This window comes from Piliocolobus tephrosceles, chromosome 7, assembly GCF_002776525.5.
Source record: "Piliocolobus tephrosceles isolate RC106 chromosome 7, ASM277652v3, whole genome shotgun sequence".
Lineage (NCBI taxonomy): Eukaryota > Metazoa > Chordata > Mammalia > Primates > Cercopithecidae > Piliocolobus > Piliocolobus tephrosceles.
Window position 1 is genome coordinate 86,908,246 of NC_045440.1, and position 15,385 is coordinate 86,923,630.

General features: G+C 38.5%; 1 protein-coding gene across 1 annotated transcript in view; it reads left to right on the forward strand.

The window, feature by feature from the left end:
- Positions 1 to 11,669: 11,669 nt before the first annotated feature.
- The window catches only part of ATP6V0D2 (ATPase H+ transporting V0 subunit d2), a 57,631-nt gene continuing 53,915 nt past the window's right edge, over positions 11,670 to 15,385 (forward strand). The window contains exon 1 of the mRNA XM_023222908.1: positions 11,670 to 11,941. Coding sequence (XP_023078676.1) covers positions 11,812 to 11,941 — 130 coding nt within the window. The 5' untranslated portion in view covers positions 11,670 to 11,811. The remainder of the gene's footprint in view (positions 11,942 to 15,385) is intronic.

A 15,385-nucleotide genomic window follows, 5' to 3' on the forward strand; every position in this document is an offset into this window, starting at 1 on the left:
TTAATTTAATTTAACATTTAAAAACATTTTCTTAATCTTTCAGAAGTTGAGTTTCTCTTTCTTTAATGAAGGCTGTTTTTGTTGTCCTAAGTTCTCCGTTATTGCCAATATGTTCTATTATTCTATTCCATGTGATCTTTGGAGAACTCTTACGTCAAGAAATTTATTTTCCAGAAAATAAAAAGGTCATTTCCAAAAAAGAAAACCTATATATTGCAGAAATAGAACCAATAGATTGGTTTCATGGGAACACGTTTTGCTTTGCTAGGAAACAGATATTTCTACTACTTGAAGATATCTGAAAATTTAATGATCAGTCTTAAACAGTCATGAGTTCTTCCCGATTTCTGCAGGTGATATGACATTATATCAAATGACACTGAGGTCTCTTCGTACACTAAGATTACAAGGTTTGTTAGTAATCAGTAAACCTTTTCTGATTACTAATCTTTCTTCTGTGACATTTTTGTAGCCTTATAAGAATTTAAAATAATGGCCTTTCTGCATATAATTCACTTTTCTCAGTTCATTATTTCTCATGAAATTAGTATTCTCAACATAATAATGCCATTTACAATTCCAGCTGGTGAATTTTCCATCATTAGTTTATGTAATTACCATACAAGTTATTGCTGTAGTAAGACAGCTCCTGGGATCATTGCCATCAAAATACAAAAAAAAATAAAAAAATAAAAATAAAAATAGGAAATATTTGGACGACAGAAGAAAATACTGTCAAGCTTTAAAAATACATATTTTAAAATACAAATTTTAAATTCATGTGAATTCAAAAGATATAATTTATTCAAGTTAAAAATGAAGTGGATATTTATAGAATAGTGTGACATATGAGTTTTGTAACACTTTTAAAATAGTTAATGTTATAAATCAGAATTTCCCAGATAATGTTCAAGAGAATATCACTTCTTCAGGTTGCTAAAGGTATTAAATAGTCATAAGGTTTGGCTTTGTGTCCCCACCCAAATCTCATGTTGAATTGTAATCCCCAGTGTGAAAGGTGGGGCCTGGTAGGAGGTGATTGGATCATGGAGGTGGTTTCTAATGGTTTAGCACCATTCTTGTAGTACTGTCTCCTGATAGAGTTCTCACAAGATCTGGTTGTTTTAAAGTGTGTGTGTGTGTGGCATCTTCCCTCTCTCTCTCTTGCTCCTTCTCTGGCCATGTAAGACGTTTCTCCTTTCTCTACACCTTCTGCCATGATTGTAACTTTCCTGAGGCCTCCCCAGCCATGCTTCCTGTATAACCTGTGGAACCATGAGCCAATTAAACCTCTTCTTTATAAATTACTCAGTCTCAGCACTTGGGAGGCCGAGGCAAGAGGATCACTTGAATCCAGGAGTTTGAGACCAGCCAATACCCGGGCTCAGGTAGTTATTTATAGCAGTGTGAAAAAGGACTAATACAATTATCTGAACAAAGGAAGCCATTGTCCAATCAATTGTTTGGAAAGTGCTGGGTTGAAGTTAGACAACTTTAATTATGAAGGGCTTCTCAGAGACTTTACTATGTTAATACGCATGCTGACTCTCCAAGATGACACGTTGATTATCTACTGCATTTCCCAAACCTGTTTGTTCACAGAGCTCTCTTTTTTAACAGAGCATCTCTCAGGGATTCTTAACATAAAATAAGTCACCGTGAATATACAGAGGAAATGAAAACATACATAGAGTGTGAAGTAACAGCCAAAGAGGTAAAAAGTTACTTACTGTTTAGGAAAGAGAAGAAGGGCTTGACATTTATAATGAAGACCAACAGTGGTTTGAGGAGTGAGTAAGAGCTAGGGAATAGCAGAACTCCTTGACATTTAGTGAGATGTCTAAAGAATCTCTTAACATAAACAACCTGAAGCCACTTGTTAAAACTTTGACATGACATTTTTCAAATTAAAAATGTGCAGATGGGAGGAACCAAATGTAGACACTTGCTATAATGTTATGGTGACCTCTTGTGGTTCAAAATCAAAATGACCTTTGAAAAATTAATTCTGCCACCCCAAGCAAATATTTCGGTGCTTCAATAAGCAATTTTAGGGGTCCCCCAAATTGTTATCAGAGGTTCTCTTTAAGAGTGGTATTAGGTAGCTTTAATCTCATATATTTTTGTAATGGTTCAATTTTTTAAAAAGTATGCATTGCTCTGGTAAGCAGAAAAGAAAATAAGGACAATAAAATATGGAAAAAAATTATCATCTTTCCCAGGTAATTATTCATTTCACTGCAATCAGAATATAGAATTTGGATTAAAGTACTAAGTAATTTCCTTAAGCATTTGAAATATAGTTATTCCATGATTTTGCACTTTTTACCTTTGCTATGTAGTTAATACCTACATAAATATTTTATCTAAATGTTAATAAATGATTATTGATTTTTCCATTTTTCTAATTCAAATAAAAATTCTTGCCACTAGACAGATTTTGTAACAAGAAATGAAATAAGGTCACTGAAGAATAGTGAGATACTATGAAGGAAGATATAATAAATCAGGTCCAGGTTTCATTAATATATAATAGCAAAAATATTATTTTGTTAAAATACAAAAGGTAAACCATTTGGGCAAATAACACATTACAAATTACTGTCAAGGAAGACTTAACAGCCAACCAACACCTGAAATTCTTTTAGTCTTCTCTTCAGGAAGAAGAAACTATTAAAATACTCTTATAACTTTAAATTGCCAAAATCAACAAAGCATAAATGGCCCCACTTCCAACCTCAAACATAAGAGATCCTTCTGGGTGAAGTAGTCCAAGAAGTCAATGATTCTGGCGACAGTTCACAAATTCTCCTCTGTTTATCAAAAGCAAGTTAACCGGGAGTGTGCTCTGGCTGAGGAGCATAATATCTGTTCTGAATCAATGTCAAGAGAGCTATCAGGTTTGCCTGCAGTGTTCTGATACTGAAGACAGTCACATGCTAAGTTTTCTCATTGTAATCTGCCTTAGTGAAGCTAGAATCCTTGAAGAACACACACAGGCATCAAGTTCATATGACTTTATAATTCACTTTTTCCAGGAAAATGTTTTACTTGAACTGATACGGAAGGTTTGTTTTGTTTTGACATGTTCTAGTTAGAAAAACTTAATTAGTGGAGGGAAAGTTAAGAAAAAGTAACCACATAGCCATCCACAAAAGCACTGTTCCCTACTGAGCACATCTGCTCTTAGATATGTGCCTCCCGGGCCCTCACTTTAGATTCCAGAGACGAGTGTGGGGCCATCACACCAGGTATTATACCGTCCACACACTGCAAGGGCTTTGCATTTTTCTGAACACGCACTAAGAACTGCAGTCTTCCTGGAATCCCAGCACTGTGGTAGGCCCAGGTAGAGGATCACTTGAGCCCAGGTGAGCAGACTGGGCAACATAGTGAGATTCTATATCATTTTCTTTTAATTTCCTTTTCTTTTAACAAAAGAACTGCCATCTTCTCAAAGCTCATCAATGTTGTTACAAATGGATTTCATTCTCTTTTATGACTAAATAAATAATAAATAATACATACTCCATTATATATATACACACAGACACACACACATATAAATATACACATATACATATAAATGTATTTGCTTTATTAATTTTCTTTATCCATTCATCCACTGATGGACACTGGGTTTCCATGTCTTGGCTATTGTGAATAATGTGCTGTAATGAACATGGGAGTGCAAATATCTCTTTGAGATATTGACTTTATTTCCTTTGGATACATGCCCGGAAGTGGGATTAAGAAGACAAAAACTGTATGATCTCACTTATATGAGGCATCTGAAAAAGTTGAACTCAAAGAAACAGAGAGTAAAAGTAGAATGCTGATTGCCAGGGGCTGGAGGAGGGGGAAAATGGGGAGATGTTTGTCCACAAGTACTAATGTTCAGTTACAAAGTGAGTAAATCTGGGGGACCTAACGTGCAGCATGGTGAGTATAGGTGACAATACTGTAGGGTACACTTAAAATTTAAGAGACTAGATCTTTAATTTTTCTCTTTATACACATACCAAAAAAAAAAAAATCATTTCACAATGTATACATGTATCAAAAATTCACATTCTATACAGTAAATATATTCAAATTTTGTCAATTATATCTTAATAAAGCAGCAGGAATAAGAACTGCAAGGTTAAACCAGAGCTTCTCCGAGAACAGCTTATTCTAGGTCTGGGCAAAAAGTTGTATAAAATAAGCTAGGAAGATGTAGTCTTTACAGAAAGCAAGGAAGCTATCAAAAACTGTCAGAGTTGGCCAGGTGTGGTGGCTCACGCCTGTAATCCCAGCACTTTGGAGGCTGGGGTGAGTGGATCACTTGAGGTCAGGAATTCGAGATCAGCCTGGCCAACATGGTGAAACTCCATTGCTACTAAAAATACAAAAATTATCTGGGTGCAGTGGTGGGCGCCTGAACCTGGCAGTCAGAGGGTGCAGTGAACCAAGATTGCACCACTGTGATCCAGCCTGGGTGACAGAGCAAGACTGTCGAAAAGAAAGAAAGAAAGAAGGAAGGGAGGGAGGGAGGAAGGAAGGAAGGAAGGAAGGAAGGAAGGAAGGAAGGAAGGAAGGAAGGAAGGAAGGAAGGAAGGAAGAAAACACAAAAAAATCTTGCCAGAGTTATATCAAAAGAACATGTTAATCATGTTTAAATATGTACGTTAATAATATCTTTATTTGTTAGAAACCCTTATTGGTCACTTTGACCTTTATCCTACTTGTTCTTTTTTTTTTTTTTTTTTTTTTTTTTAGTTTCGCTCTGTTGCCCAGGCTGAAGTGCAGTGCAGTGGTGTGATCTCAACTCACTGCAAACTCCGCCTCCTGGGTTCAAGTGATTCTCCTGCCTCAGCCTCAACTGGGATGATAGGCACCCGCCACCATGCCCGGCTAATTTTTGTATTTTTAGCAGAGACAGGGTTTCACCATCTTGGCCAGGCTGGTCTTGAACTCCTGACCTCATGGTCCACCCGCCTTGGCCTCCCAAAATGCTGGGATTACAGGTGTGAGCCACCGCACCTGGCCTATCCTGACTTTTTTATACAAACTGTATACTAGGGTAACCAATAGTTGATGTAGTTTTTTTTTTTAGAGTATTTCAGCTAATGAATGAAGGAATAATAACCTAAAAATATCATTATTTTGTTATTCTTAATGAAATAGTGGATCTAGGTGGTAATCATAAATGGCTGCATTGAAAAAAAAAGTGAGACACAAATGTTACATGCACTCTGATGCAAGTATTCAGTACTGCTATGAGTGGAAAAGAAAAATCTAACATAATTGCAATCTAGGCTCCAGATCTAACTACCAATTTATAGGAATTGCAGGGGACACCACCGCAAGTTAAATGACACCACAGGATGCAATCAGCAAATTCCAAATGTAGAAAACTCTACAGGATACATGACCCACCAGTTTCTTGCAAAGAAGGGTTAGAGGAGGGAAGGCATACCTAAAAGAAAGTATAAAAACATGTAAACCAAGTGTAGTGTCTCCTATTCAAATAAACCAACTGCAAAAATATAAAATAAAAATTATAAAACAATTGGGAAAATTTGAACATTGACTAGATTTTGGGGTTTTGTTGTTCGTTTGAGACGGAGTCTCACCCTGTCTCCCAGGATGGAGTGCAGTGGAGTGATCTCGGCTCACTGCAAACTCTGCTTCCTGGGTTCAAGCAATTCTCCTGCCTCCGCCTCAGCTGGGACGACACCCACCACCACGCCCGGTTAATTTTTGTATTTTTGGTAGAGACGGGGTTTTGCCATGTTGGCCAGGTTAGTCTCAAACTCCTGACCTCAGGTAATGCACCTGCCTTGCCCTTCCAAAGTGTTGAGATGACAGGCGTGAACCACCGTGTCCAGCCTAGATTTTGTTGATATTAAGGAATAACTTTAAGTATGCTAATAGAATTGTGATTATATTGCAAGAGGAGCTTTATCTTTTAGAGATACTGAAATATTTATGGATAAAATAATATATCTTGGTTTTACTTGAAAATAATTCAGGATGGGAAGAAAGTGAGCAAGGTTATATATAGATCAGGGGTTGGCAAATTATACCCTAGAAGTCAAATCTGACCCACGAACTGTTTCTGTAAAAAAAGTTATACTGGAACACAGCCACGTTCGTTCATTTATGTGTGATACATGGCTGCTTCTCCGCTACAATAGCAACGTTGAGTTGTTTCAACAGAGATGAAATGGCCCTCAATTCCTAAAATATTTACTATTTGACCTATATAAAAGATACTTTACTGATCCCTTGTATAACTGACACAAGGTTGGCCATGAGTCCATAATTATTGAACGTAGGTGATGGATATGTGGGGGTTAATTATAGTAGTGTTTCTTTCTTGTATATTTAAAATTTTCCATCATAAAAAACTTAAACGTTTGGTTTTGGTTTTTTTGTTTTGGGATTTTTGTTTGTTTGTTTGTTTTTGGTTTTGGTTTTTTGAGACAGGTTCTCACTCTGTTGCCCAGGCTGGAGTGCAGTGGCGCGATCAAGGCTCACTGAAGCCTCAGCCTCTGGGAACTCAATCGATTCTCCCGCCTCAGCCTCCCAAGTAGCTGAGACTACAGGCACGTGCCCACCATGCCTGGTCAATTTTTGTTTGTTTGTACTTCTTGTAAGGATGTGACTTTTTCCTGTTGCCCAGGCTGGTCTCAGACTCCTAGGCCTAAGGGATCTACCTGCCTCCACCTCACAAAGTGCTGGGATCACAGGCATGAGCCACTGTACCCAACCTAAAATGTTTAAAAGTTTTGTTTTGTTTTGTTTTTAAAGTGCGATAGTCCTAGGAAAGGGCTTTGACCTGGCCTTTGATTGGCTATTAACCATGGCATCATAGGTCTGCTCTGGGGGGCATTGTGTACCACACACTGCCTCTAAAGATGCTCTCAGGGGCTGTTTGAGGGTGGATATGACTGTCCACCCTGACAACTACTTTAGAGTTGGCAAAGCCTTGGGCTGCCTTAGCTGCATCGAAGACATCAGAGGACTGTGTGCGGGAAGCAGCCTTCCTCTCCTTTGCTTTCACACTGTGCTTTGAAGAACCTACTACATCTAGAAAGAAACTCTTTATGCTCAGTGTAACAGACACTATACTATACTTCTTCAAGGAATAGCTCCTTTCCTTGTAGAATGAATTGATCCTCTAATGCTATGAAGATAATGACTCTTGGGAACCCCTGAAGTTGACAGAAAGTCACAATAATTCCTACACATCCTATACAGATATACACACATCCACAATTATATATGTATGTGCATTATGGTACAAAACCACAAAATACCCTCACTCTTCAGATACACTTACCAATTATAGTGTTTCCTAGAGAAACGGGGAATTAAAGATTCTGTGAAAGCAATTTTAAGTTATTTTAAAACTCTGACTCTAGTTAATTCACGAAATGAGTATTGAATTCTCTGGCCGCCAACAAGGCATGCTACTAAGCACCGGAGAGATGGAAAAATGAGCCAGGACTGTTGGTGTGCACCCATAGTATCAGCTGCTCAGGAACCTGAGGTGGGAAGATAGTTTGAGACCAAGAGTTCAAGACTACAGTAAGCCATGCACTTCAGCCGGGGTGACAGTGAGTCCCTGCCTCTTAAAACAAAAGAAAAAAGAAAAGAAAAGAAAAAAGAAAAATGAATAAGGCACTGTTTCTGGATTTAGGAAATTCAATCTAAAAGTGATTACAGGCCGATCTCAGTGGGTCACGCCTGTAATCCCAGGACTTTGGGAGGCTGGGGTGGGCAGATCACTTGAGGCCAGGAGTTTGAGACTAGCCTGGCCAACACGGTGAAACCCCGTCTTTACTAAAAATACAAAGATTAGCTGGGCTTGATGACATGTGCCTGTAAACCCAGCTACTCGGAGGCTGAGGTAGGAGAATCGCTTGAACCCGGGAGTTACAGGTTGAAGTGAGCCGAGATCGCACCACTGCACTCCAGCCTGGAGGACACAGTGAGACTCCTTCTCAAAAAATAAATAAATAAATAAAAGTGATTACAGTGGTTTTTGTACAATAGTCCCTCCTAATCCACCCCAATGGATGCCAAACTCTTTATATACTATGTTTTTTCCTGTACATACATACCTGCGTAATTTAAAGTTTATCTATAAATTACATGCACTATTCTTGCACGTTGAGTTCATTATTAAGTAAAATAAGTGTTACTTGAACACAAAACAAATGTCTTGACACTTGGTTTGATAATTGAGACGGTTACTAAGTGACTCACAATCAGGGGGTGCCTACAGCCTGGAGGACAAAGGGAGGATTCATGCTCCGGCTGGGGCATAGAGGGCTGGCGAGAGAGAAATTTCATTACACTGTTCAGAATGACACAAAGTTTAAAATATATGAATTGTTTATTTCTGGAATTTTCCATTTAATATTTTCAGACCGTCATTAATCATGGATAACCAAAACTGTAGCTTCCTTTCACCAAGTACTTAGCACACATGCCCACTTGTGCTAAGCATGTTAAAGATTTTATCTTATTTAGTTTTGGCAACAACCTATGAGGCAGGTGTTATTATTCTCATTTTACACATGAAAACACTGGCCATTAGAGAGATGGAGTCACAAACCCACGCCCATCACACTCCAAAGCCCACTCTCCTGAACATCACTGGTAGTTTAAACACTGGAATGACAATTTTGTTATGTTTTCACCATAAGGACCCATTTATAAAGAAACTCCAGATCTTGTCATTCTTTTCGGTTTCCTCTCATCTCTTATGAGCTTGATGGCATTTATGACAAGTACCTTTAGCAGGAATGAGACATTTTTACTTCTGCCAGGCGAGAAAGACAATGTGAATGGAAAGGGGAACAGTTTGCTGCCTTAATTTTATAATAGCAAAAAATGTGGGTGACTATTATTTTAAAGATGCATCGAAACTTGTGGTCTACATATAAATGTAAAATATGGCAAATTGGAAAGTTGTTTTGCACACACACAACAACAAAATCCACCCCTCCCCCCCCCTTTTTTTTTTTGAGTATGTTGACCTGCAGGACTGGCTCTAGGCAAGATTGTGAAGATGTTGTGGTGTGCATGTGTAACAACTGGCTGTCCATAAAAATGTGTGGCATGTTTATTTTCAATTTTATTGATGCAAAGAATGTGTATCACCCAATTTATAAGTAACAATAAAATAATACTTTTTCTTTGAAATGGGCTCTCACTGTGTCACCCAGGCTGGAGTGCAGTGGTGTGATCTTGGCTCACTGCAACCTATGCCTAGCCAGCTCAAGTGATACTCCCACCTCAGCCTCCCAAGTAGCTAGGACCACAGGTGTGCACCACCATGCCTAGTTAATTTTAAAAAATTTTTTTGTGGACACTAGGTCTCACTATGTTGCCTAGGCTGGTCTCAGACTCCTGACCTTATTAAGCAATCCACCTGCCTCAGCCTCCCAAAGTGCTGAGATTACAGGCGTGAGCCACTGCACCCAGCCAAAAAAATACTCTTCATTGTAAATTCCAATTCAATAGTGAATTGATTTTCACAGAACATTTTCATTGATTTTTTTGTTTGTTCAATTCTTCTATCTGTACCCAACCTATACTTGCAATTGACGAATAAGTGAATATCCAACATAAATGCTGGCTAGTATTTCTATTTACATTAATGAATAACATGAAAGTGAAACAACGGAGACGTATGTCAAAACTTCTCTTGTTCTTCATAAAGTGAGTGGCTTCCTTGCTGAATCAGATAACAGTTTTTAAATACTAATAGAACATTTCTTCAAATTTGTTGCAATTTACAATATAATGACTATAAACATTACATACTTTTACTTTGTTTTATTAACATTTTCTCCATCTTTTTCTCAAGACCGGACAATTAACCAAACAATGAATCAAGCCCTGATTTGCAACATTTGCCTATTTTCAAATGGCAAATGGTATAAATACTTCATTCCTGCTATGGTCTGCTGCAAGCTACCATCGTTACGCCATTAAACCCGGAGTTGAGAAGAGACGCATGACAGCATGTCATTATATAGAATATCTACCTTACAAATACAATAGCCATAATCACCTCAAGTGCACAAATAATAGTAAAACATAGTAAAATAATTAGGAAAAGATAAGCGTGGTGTTTATAATTTATTTAAGTTGTATTAGTTTGAACTCTGTAAAACTGAGGATATGTAACCGTCTTTAGACCACAGAAGTGATAAATAAGTGATTGATTCAACATAAAACACACTCAGGGTGTTTAAGGATGGTGGAATTGTGGTGGGTGGATAGACAATGATAACATAATGAGAGCCTCTACTATTTATTGAATACTTTCAAAGTCTGGGCACTGCGTAAAGGTAAGTTTGATTCTCTGTGATTTTCAACAATCAAAGCAGAATTTATATTGATTCCATTTTATCTAGCTTCTCCCAAACAGTTTGGAAATACCGTGATAGAGACTGGAGAATTTCTGGGACTTTAGTTCCAATTAAAGATTTGACACAATATATATGAAACACTCTATATGCAAATAGCATTCAGGATATTTGACATAATTTTTTAACTAAATACAATATATGGGAGAACAAGCACTCCTTTTGGAGCATGAAACTCAACATAAGTCCCAGCTTCATTAAATACTTGCTGTATTGCCAGCTATGCGTTTTGAGCTGCCTCACAGCTTCTGAGGACTGGTTCCTTATTTGTGATTTTAGTAATAATATTGTCTGTGCAGATCCACATCGCAGAGTAATCATGAGATTCAAGTAGGAAAAAGAAAATAGGGAGTCTTATAAACAGTCCAATTTTGCAGAGGTAGTGGCTTATTATTATAGAATCATAGCCTTGTGTATCTGCTTCCAGGACTGTTTTCTGGGCTGTGCCCTTTGACTGGCTAGGAAGCAGCTACGAGCCTTCGGCAATTTTAGGACATTTCTGACCATTTGTCTTACAATGGTGTGGCAGAATTAGGTTCTCATGATTCTTCAAACTGCCTAGTCACATTTGATTTACTTATATAATTATAATAAAAATAATAATTATTATTATGATTTTGAGACAGAGTCTTACTCTGTCCCCCAGGCTGGAGAGGAGTGGCATGATCTCAGCTCATTGCAACTTCCGCCTCTCAGGTTCAATCAATTCTCATGCCTCACTCAGCCTCCCAAGTAGCTGGAATTACAGGCATGCACCACAAAGCCTGGCTAATTTTTGTATTTTTGGTAGAGACGGGGTTTCACCATGCTGGCCAAGCTGGTCTCCACCTCAGGTGATCTGCCCCCTTAAGCCTTCCAAAATGCTGGGATTACAGGTGAGCCACCATGCCAGCCTAAATTAAACTATTTTTATTAAAAGACCTTCTCTTTGTTCATATTGATAGTCCTCAAAGAATTTTGGGTTAGTGTAAATTACAGTTGAAAGCTCAGCTGCTGGTAGGAATGTTTACACAACATTCAGGTGTTTGAAGCCTCCCAATAGCAATGCTGGGAAGGGTCCTATCTGTGGGAGAGTTAAGATTTGAGCCTGGATCCTCCCCTAACTCTCATATCTTTTTTTCCCAATGGTGGTTTGTTGCCTGGGTTTACCTGGGTCATCTGACTGATTCATTGTTGCTGTAAAAACAGGGCTGAGTGTGCTGCGTTGAAAGTCACTGAAACCAGAGGAAACTAGTCACACAAACCCTGACTATCACCTGACAGATTGCTTGTGCTGCCTGATAATTACTCACACTTTTCCCAGGCTAGTGCATGTCTTCAGGGGCCGCCCAGGACTACAGAGCTGTTTCACCCTACCTTGGCTTCGATCTCTTCTCCCATGCTCGAAAGTGCGGAGCTGTACTTCAACGTGGACCATGGCTACCTGGAGGGCCTGGTTCGAGGATGCAAGGCCAGTCTCCTGACCCAGCAAGACTATATCAACCTGGTCCAGTGTGAGACCCTAGAAGGTAAGTGTAACTCTTCTCACCCTTTAAAAAGAAAAAAAAAAAAAAAAAATTGAAATGATGTCGCTTTCCAGAAGCATGGAGAAAAAAATCTCATAATCCTATGGTTTGAGAGTTCTGAGCAGATCCTTATTCCTGCAGTCCAGATTTCTGGGGTCCATAAACTTGAATGAGGAAAAAAAATACATCTCTATTTTTAATCTGTAAGTGAAATATAACATCTTCGATTACGAATGTAGGCAACAAATCACAGTGGTTAAGATAAGTAGTATCTGTGACACTGTCACCAACAAAAATTCAATGTTTTCATATCCCTTTAAAGTTCTTGCAGATACCTTGAACTGTCATGTACGTTTTCTCTATTTTGAAGTTAGATATTACATGCATCCTTTATTATTTATTTATTTATTGAGATGGAGTTTCACTCTTGTTGCATAGACTGAAGTATAGTGGCGTGATCTTGGCTCACTGCAACCTCTGCCTCCCGGGTTCAAGCAATTCTCCTGCCTCAGTCTCCCAAGTAACTGGGATTACAGGTGCCCACCACCTGGCCCGACTAATTTTTGTACTTTTTAAAGAGATGGGGTTTCACCATGTTGGCCAGGCTGGTCTTGAACTCCTGACCTCAGGTGATCTGCTGCCTTGGCCTCCCAAAGTGCTGGAATTACAGGGGTGAGCCACCGTACTTGGCTAGATTCTTATACCTTTTAAAGACATTTTAATAACTATGTCTAAAAATATTTGGTTTCCTTTGTAATCCTGTGTATTTTCATTCTACATATTTATAAACATTATTTGGAGAAGGACTTCTCCAAACTGCCAAGGGATCTATGGCAAAGAAAAAATATATATATTTAAAACCTTGTTCTATAGAATTTTTATTCTATCACATTTCTCAGTATCTATTAATTTGAGAGTTTGAAGTTTACCTTTAACTGAAGTTTAAAAAAAAAAAAAAAAAATCAAGAGACATTACTGGTGGGGCCAGCCCTGGATTCAATAGTCCTGGATTCAACTTCTGTCATGCCTGGGTAGATGACCTGTGGCTCCAAGCCTCTGAGCCACAGTGTTCTCAGTTATAATAAATAAGTACTCAACAAGTGGAAACTGTCTCTAAACCACAATTTTTTTCCAAAACATTACCAAAGATTCCACATTTGTAAAAGTATTTTTATTATTAAAAACAGCTACACTCACTCATTTTGAAACATACTTATAAAACCCATATAGGTCAATAATAAGGTGGTTTAACGCTTCCAGGTTATTCTAGAAAAGACAAGAAAGCGGTAAGAATAAAGCCTCCTAGGAAGGGCATTAAAAGGCAAAAACAAACCAATGAATCTTCTAAAGGTGACTTTGCAGCCTCCTCAAGTAGGGCTGAAGGGTCCTGAGGCCACTTGTTTATAGTTCTGACCAGTTAAAGCCAGAGTTCAGACAGAACCACCCAAGTTAGGACAAACCCTGCTCTTTCATTAGCATTGGAAACAGCAAGAACCTTTCAGATAACTAACTCTGTTGGCTACAAAGAATTACTGTAAAACCCCAAATCTTAAGTCACTTCAGCATATGAAAATAGGAGTTTGGTGACTGGAGAACGTTAATCATGTATAGAAAATCTGCATAAAATAAAGAACACAGGGCTGACTAAGTGTTTCTGAGAGAAGCCATTTTAATGAATTATATTTAGTTTTCAGCCAAGTTCTTAAATGAGCTAAGGAATGCAAATTTAAATGCAAGGAATACATAAAATATCTTTGTGATACAAAAAGAAAGAAAGAAAAGAAAGAAAGGAAGGAAGGAAGGAAAGAAGGAAGGAAGGAAGGAAGGAAGGAAGGAAGGCAGGAAGGAAGGAAGGAAGGAAGGAAGGAAGGAAATAAGGAAGGAAGGGTTCAGAGATAAATCAAGGGAAGCCGTATCTAAAGCCATATAAAGAATCCTAGGCCTGGAGAGGTGGCTCACACCTGTAAAACCCCATGTCTACTAGAAATAGAAAGAATTAGTCGGGTGTGGTGGCAGACACCTGTAATCCCAGCTACTCGGGAGACTGAGGCAGGATAATTTCTTGAACCTGAGAGGCAGAGGTTGCAGTGAGTTAAGATTACGCCACTGCACTCCAGCCTGGGCGACAGAGTGAAACTCTGTCTCAAAAAAAAAAAAAAAGAATTCTAGAAAATAGGTCGGGTGTAGTGGCTCATGCCTATAATCCCAGCATTTTGAAAGGCCTAGGTGGGAGGATTGCTTGAGGCCAGGAGCTCAAGACCAGCCTGAGCAACATAGCAAGACCTCATCTCTACTAAAAATTTTAAAAATAGACCAGGCATAGTGGTGCATGCCTGTAGTCCCAGCTACTTGGGAGGCTGTGGCAGGAGGATGGCTTGAGCCTAAAAGGTTGAGGCTGCAGTGAGCTGTAACTGCACCACTGTGCTCCAGCCTGGGTGACAGAGTGAGATCCTGTCTTGGAAAAAAAAAAAAAAAAAAAAAGAATTCTAGAAAGTAAAAAGATAAAAATCAGGAATTTAAAAACTGCTCCCTATATTTTCTGCCAAAGTCCCTTTTAATCAAAAGACTTGTTGAGGCAATGGGATACATAAAAGGAGGAAGAAATGAGATTAACAGATCTATCCTCTATGTAGACAGTAAGCTGAATCTGGTATCTTCATTTTCAGTTTGGGAGAGAAGAAAATGTTTCAAACCCTCTCAAAGATCTCAAAAATAAAGCTTGTGTTTAGAAAAACACATATAATCAGGCATATGCAGAATTTTCTATACAACGTCAGGGGATGGGAAACCACCTGAAGCCACCCCACCTGTGCTCTATTGCTTTGTTGTCATTGTGTCTCATGATTTCTACCTCTCTCTCCTCCCAATTCTCAACTACATTTGAATCTGTGTGCCAGTCTACTGTTCAGAGACTCCCAGAAATATCAAGCGTGAATCATCAAACCATGTTTAGGTTATCATGACTGCTGAGAAAACAAATCTAAACAAGAATTTCATGTCCTCTGTTAGTTGAGGACACTGGGACTTAGAATGGCTGTGACCACCTAACAGGCTGTCAGTGATGGAGGATGGATAGAGCTATCTGTGTCTCCTTTTCCACAAAAATATGCCATTGCCTCCTGGGTATAAATTGAAGATATATGAATAGGTCTGTGCTGAGTTGATGTCCACTCCATTTTGAAATAGAAAATAATGAGTGTTCTACCTGATTATTTTATAGAACGTTGAGAAATAAAGAGTGTGTGAACAGCAATGCAACAGTTGCATCCGTGAATGTACTTAGGGAGACTCAGTCCACCCGGAGCTAGATTCAGAGTTGAGAAGAATCAAAGGCACTTGTTGGAATAGAATTCTAAGGGCTTAAGGATTTTAGTTTACTTTTGCGCAAAATATACACCATACAAACTATAGATAAAGAACATGTTACACTGTGCCATTCCAATACCA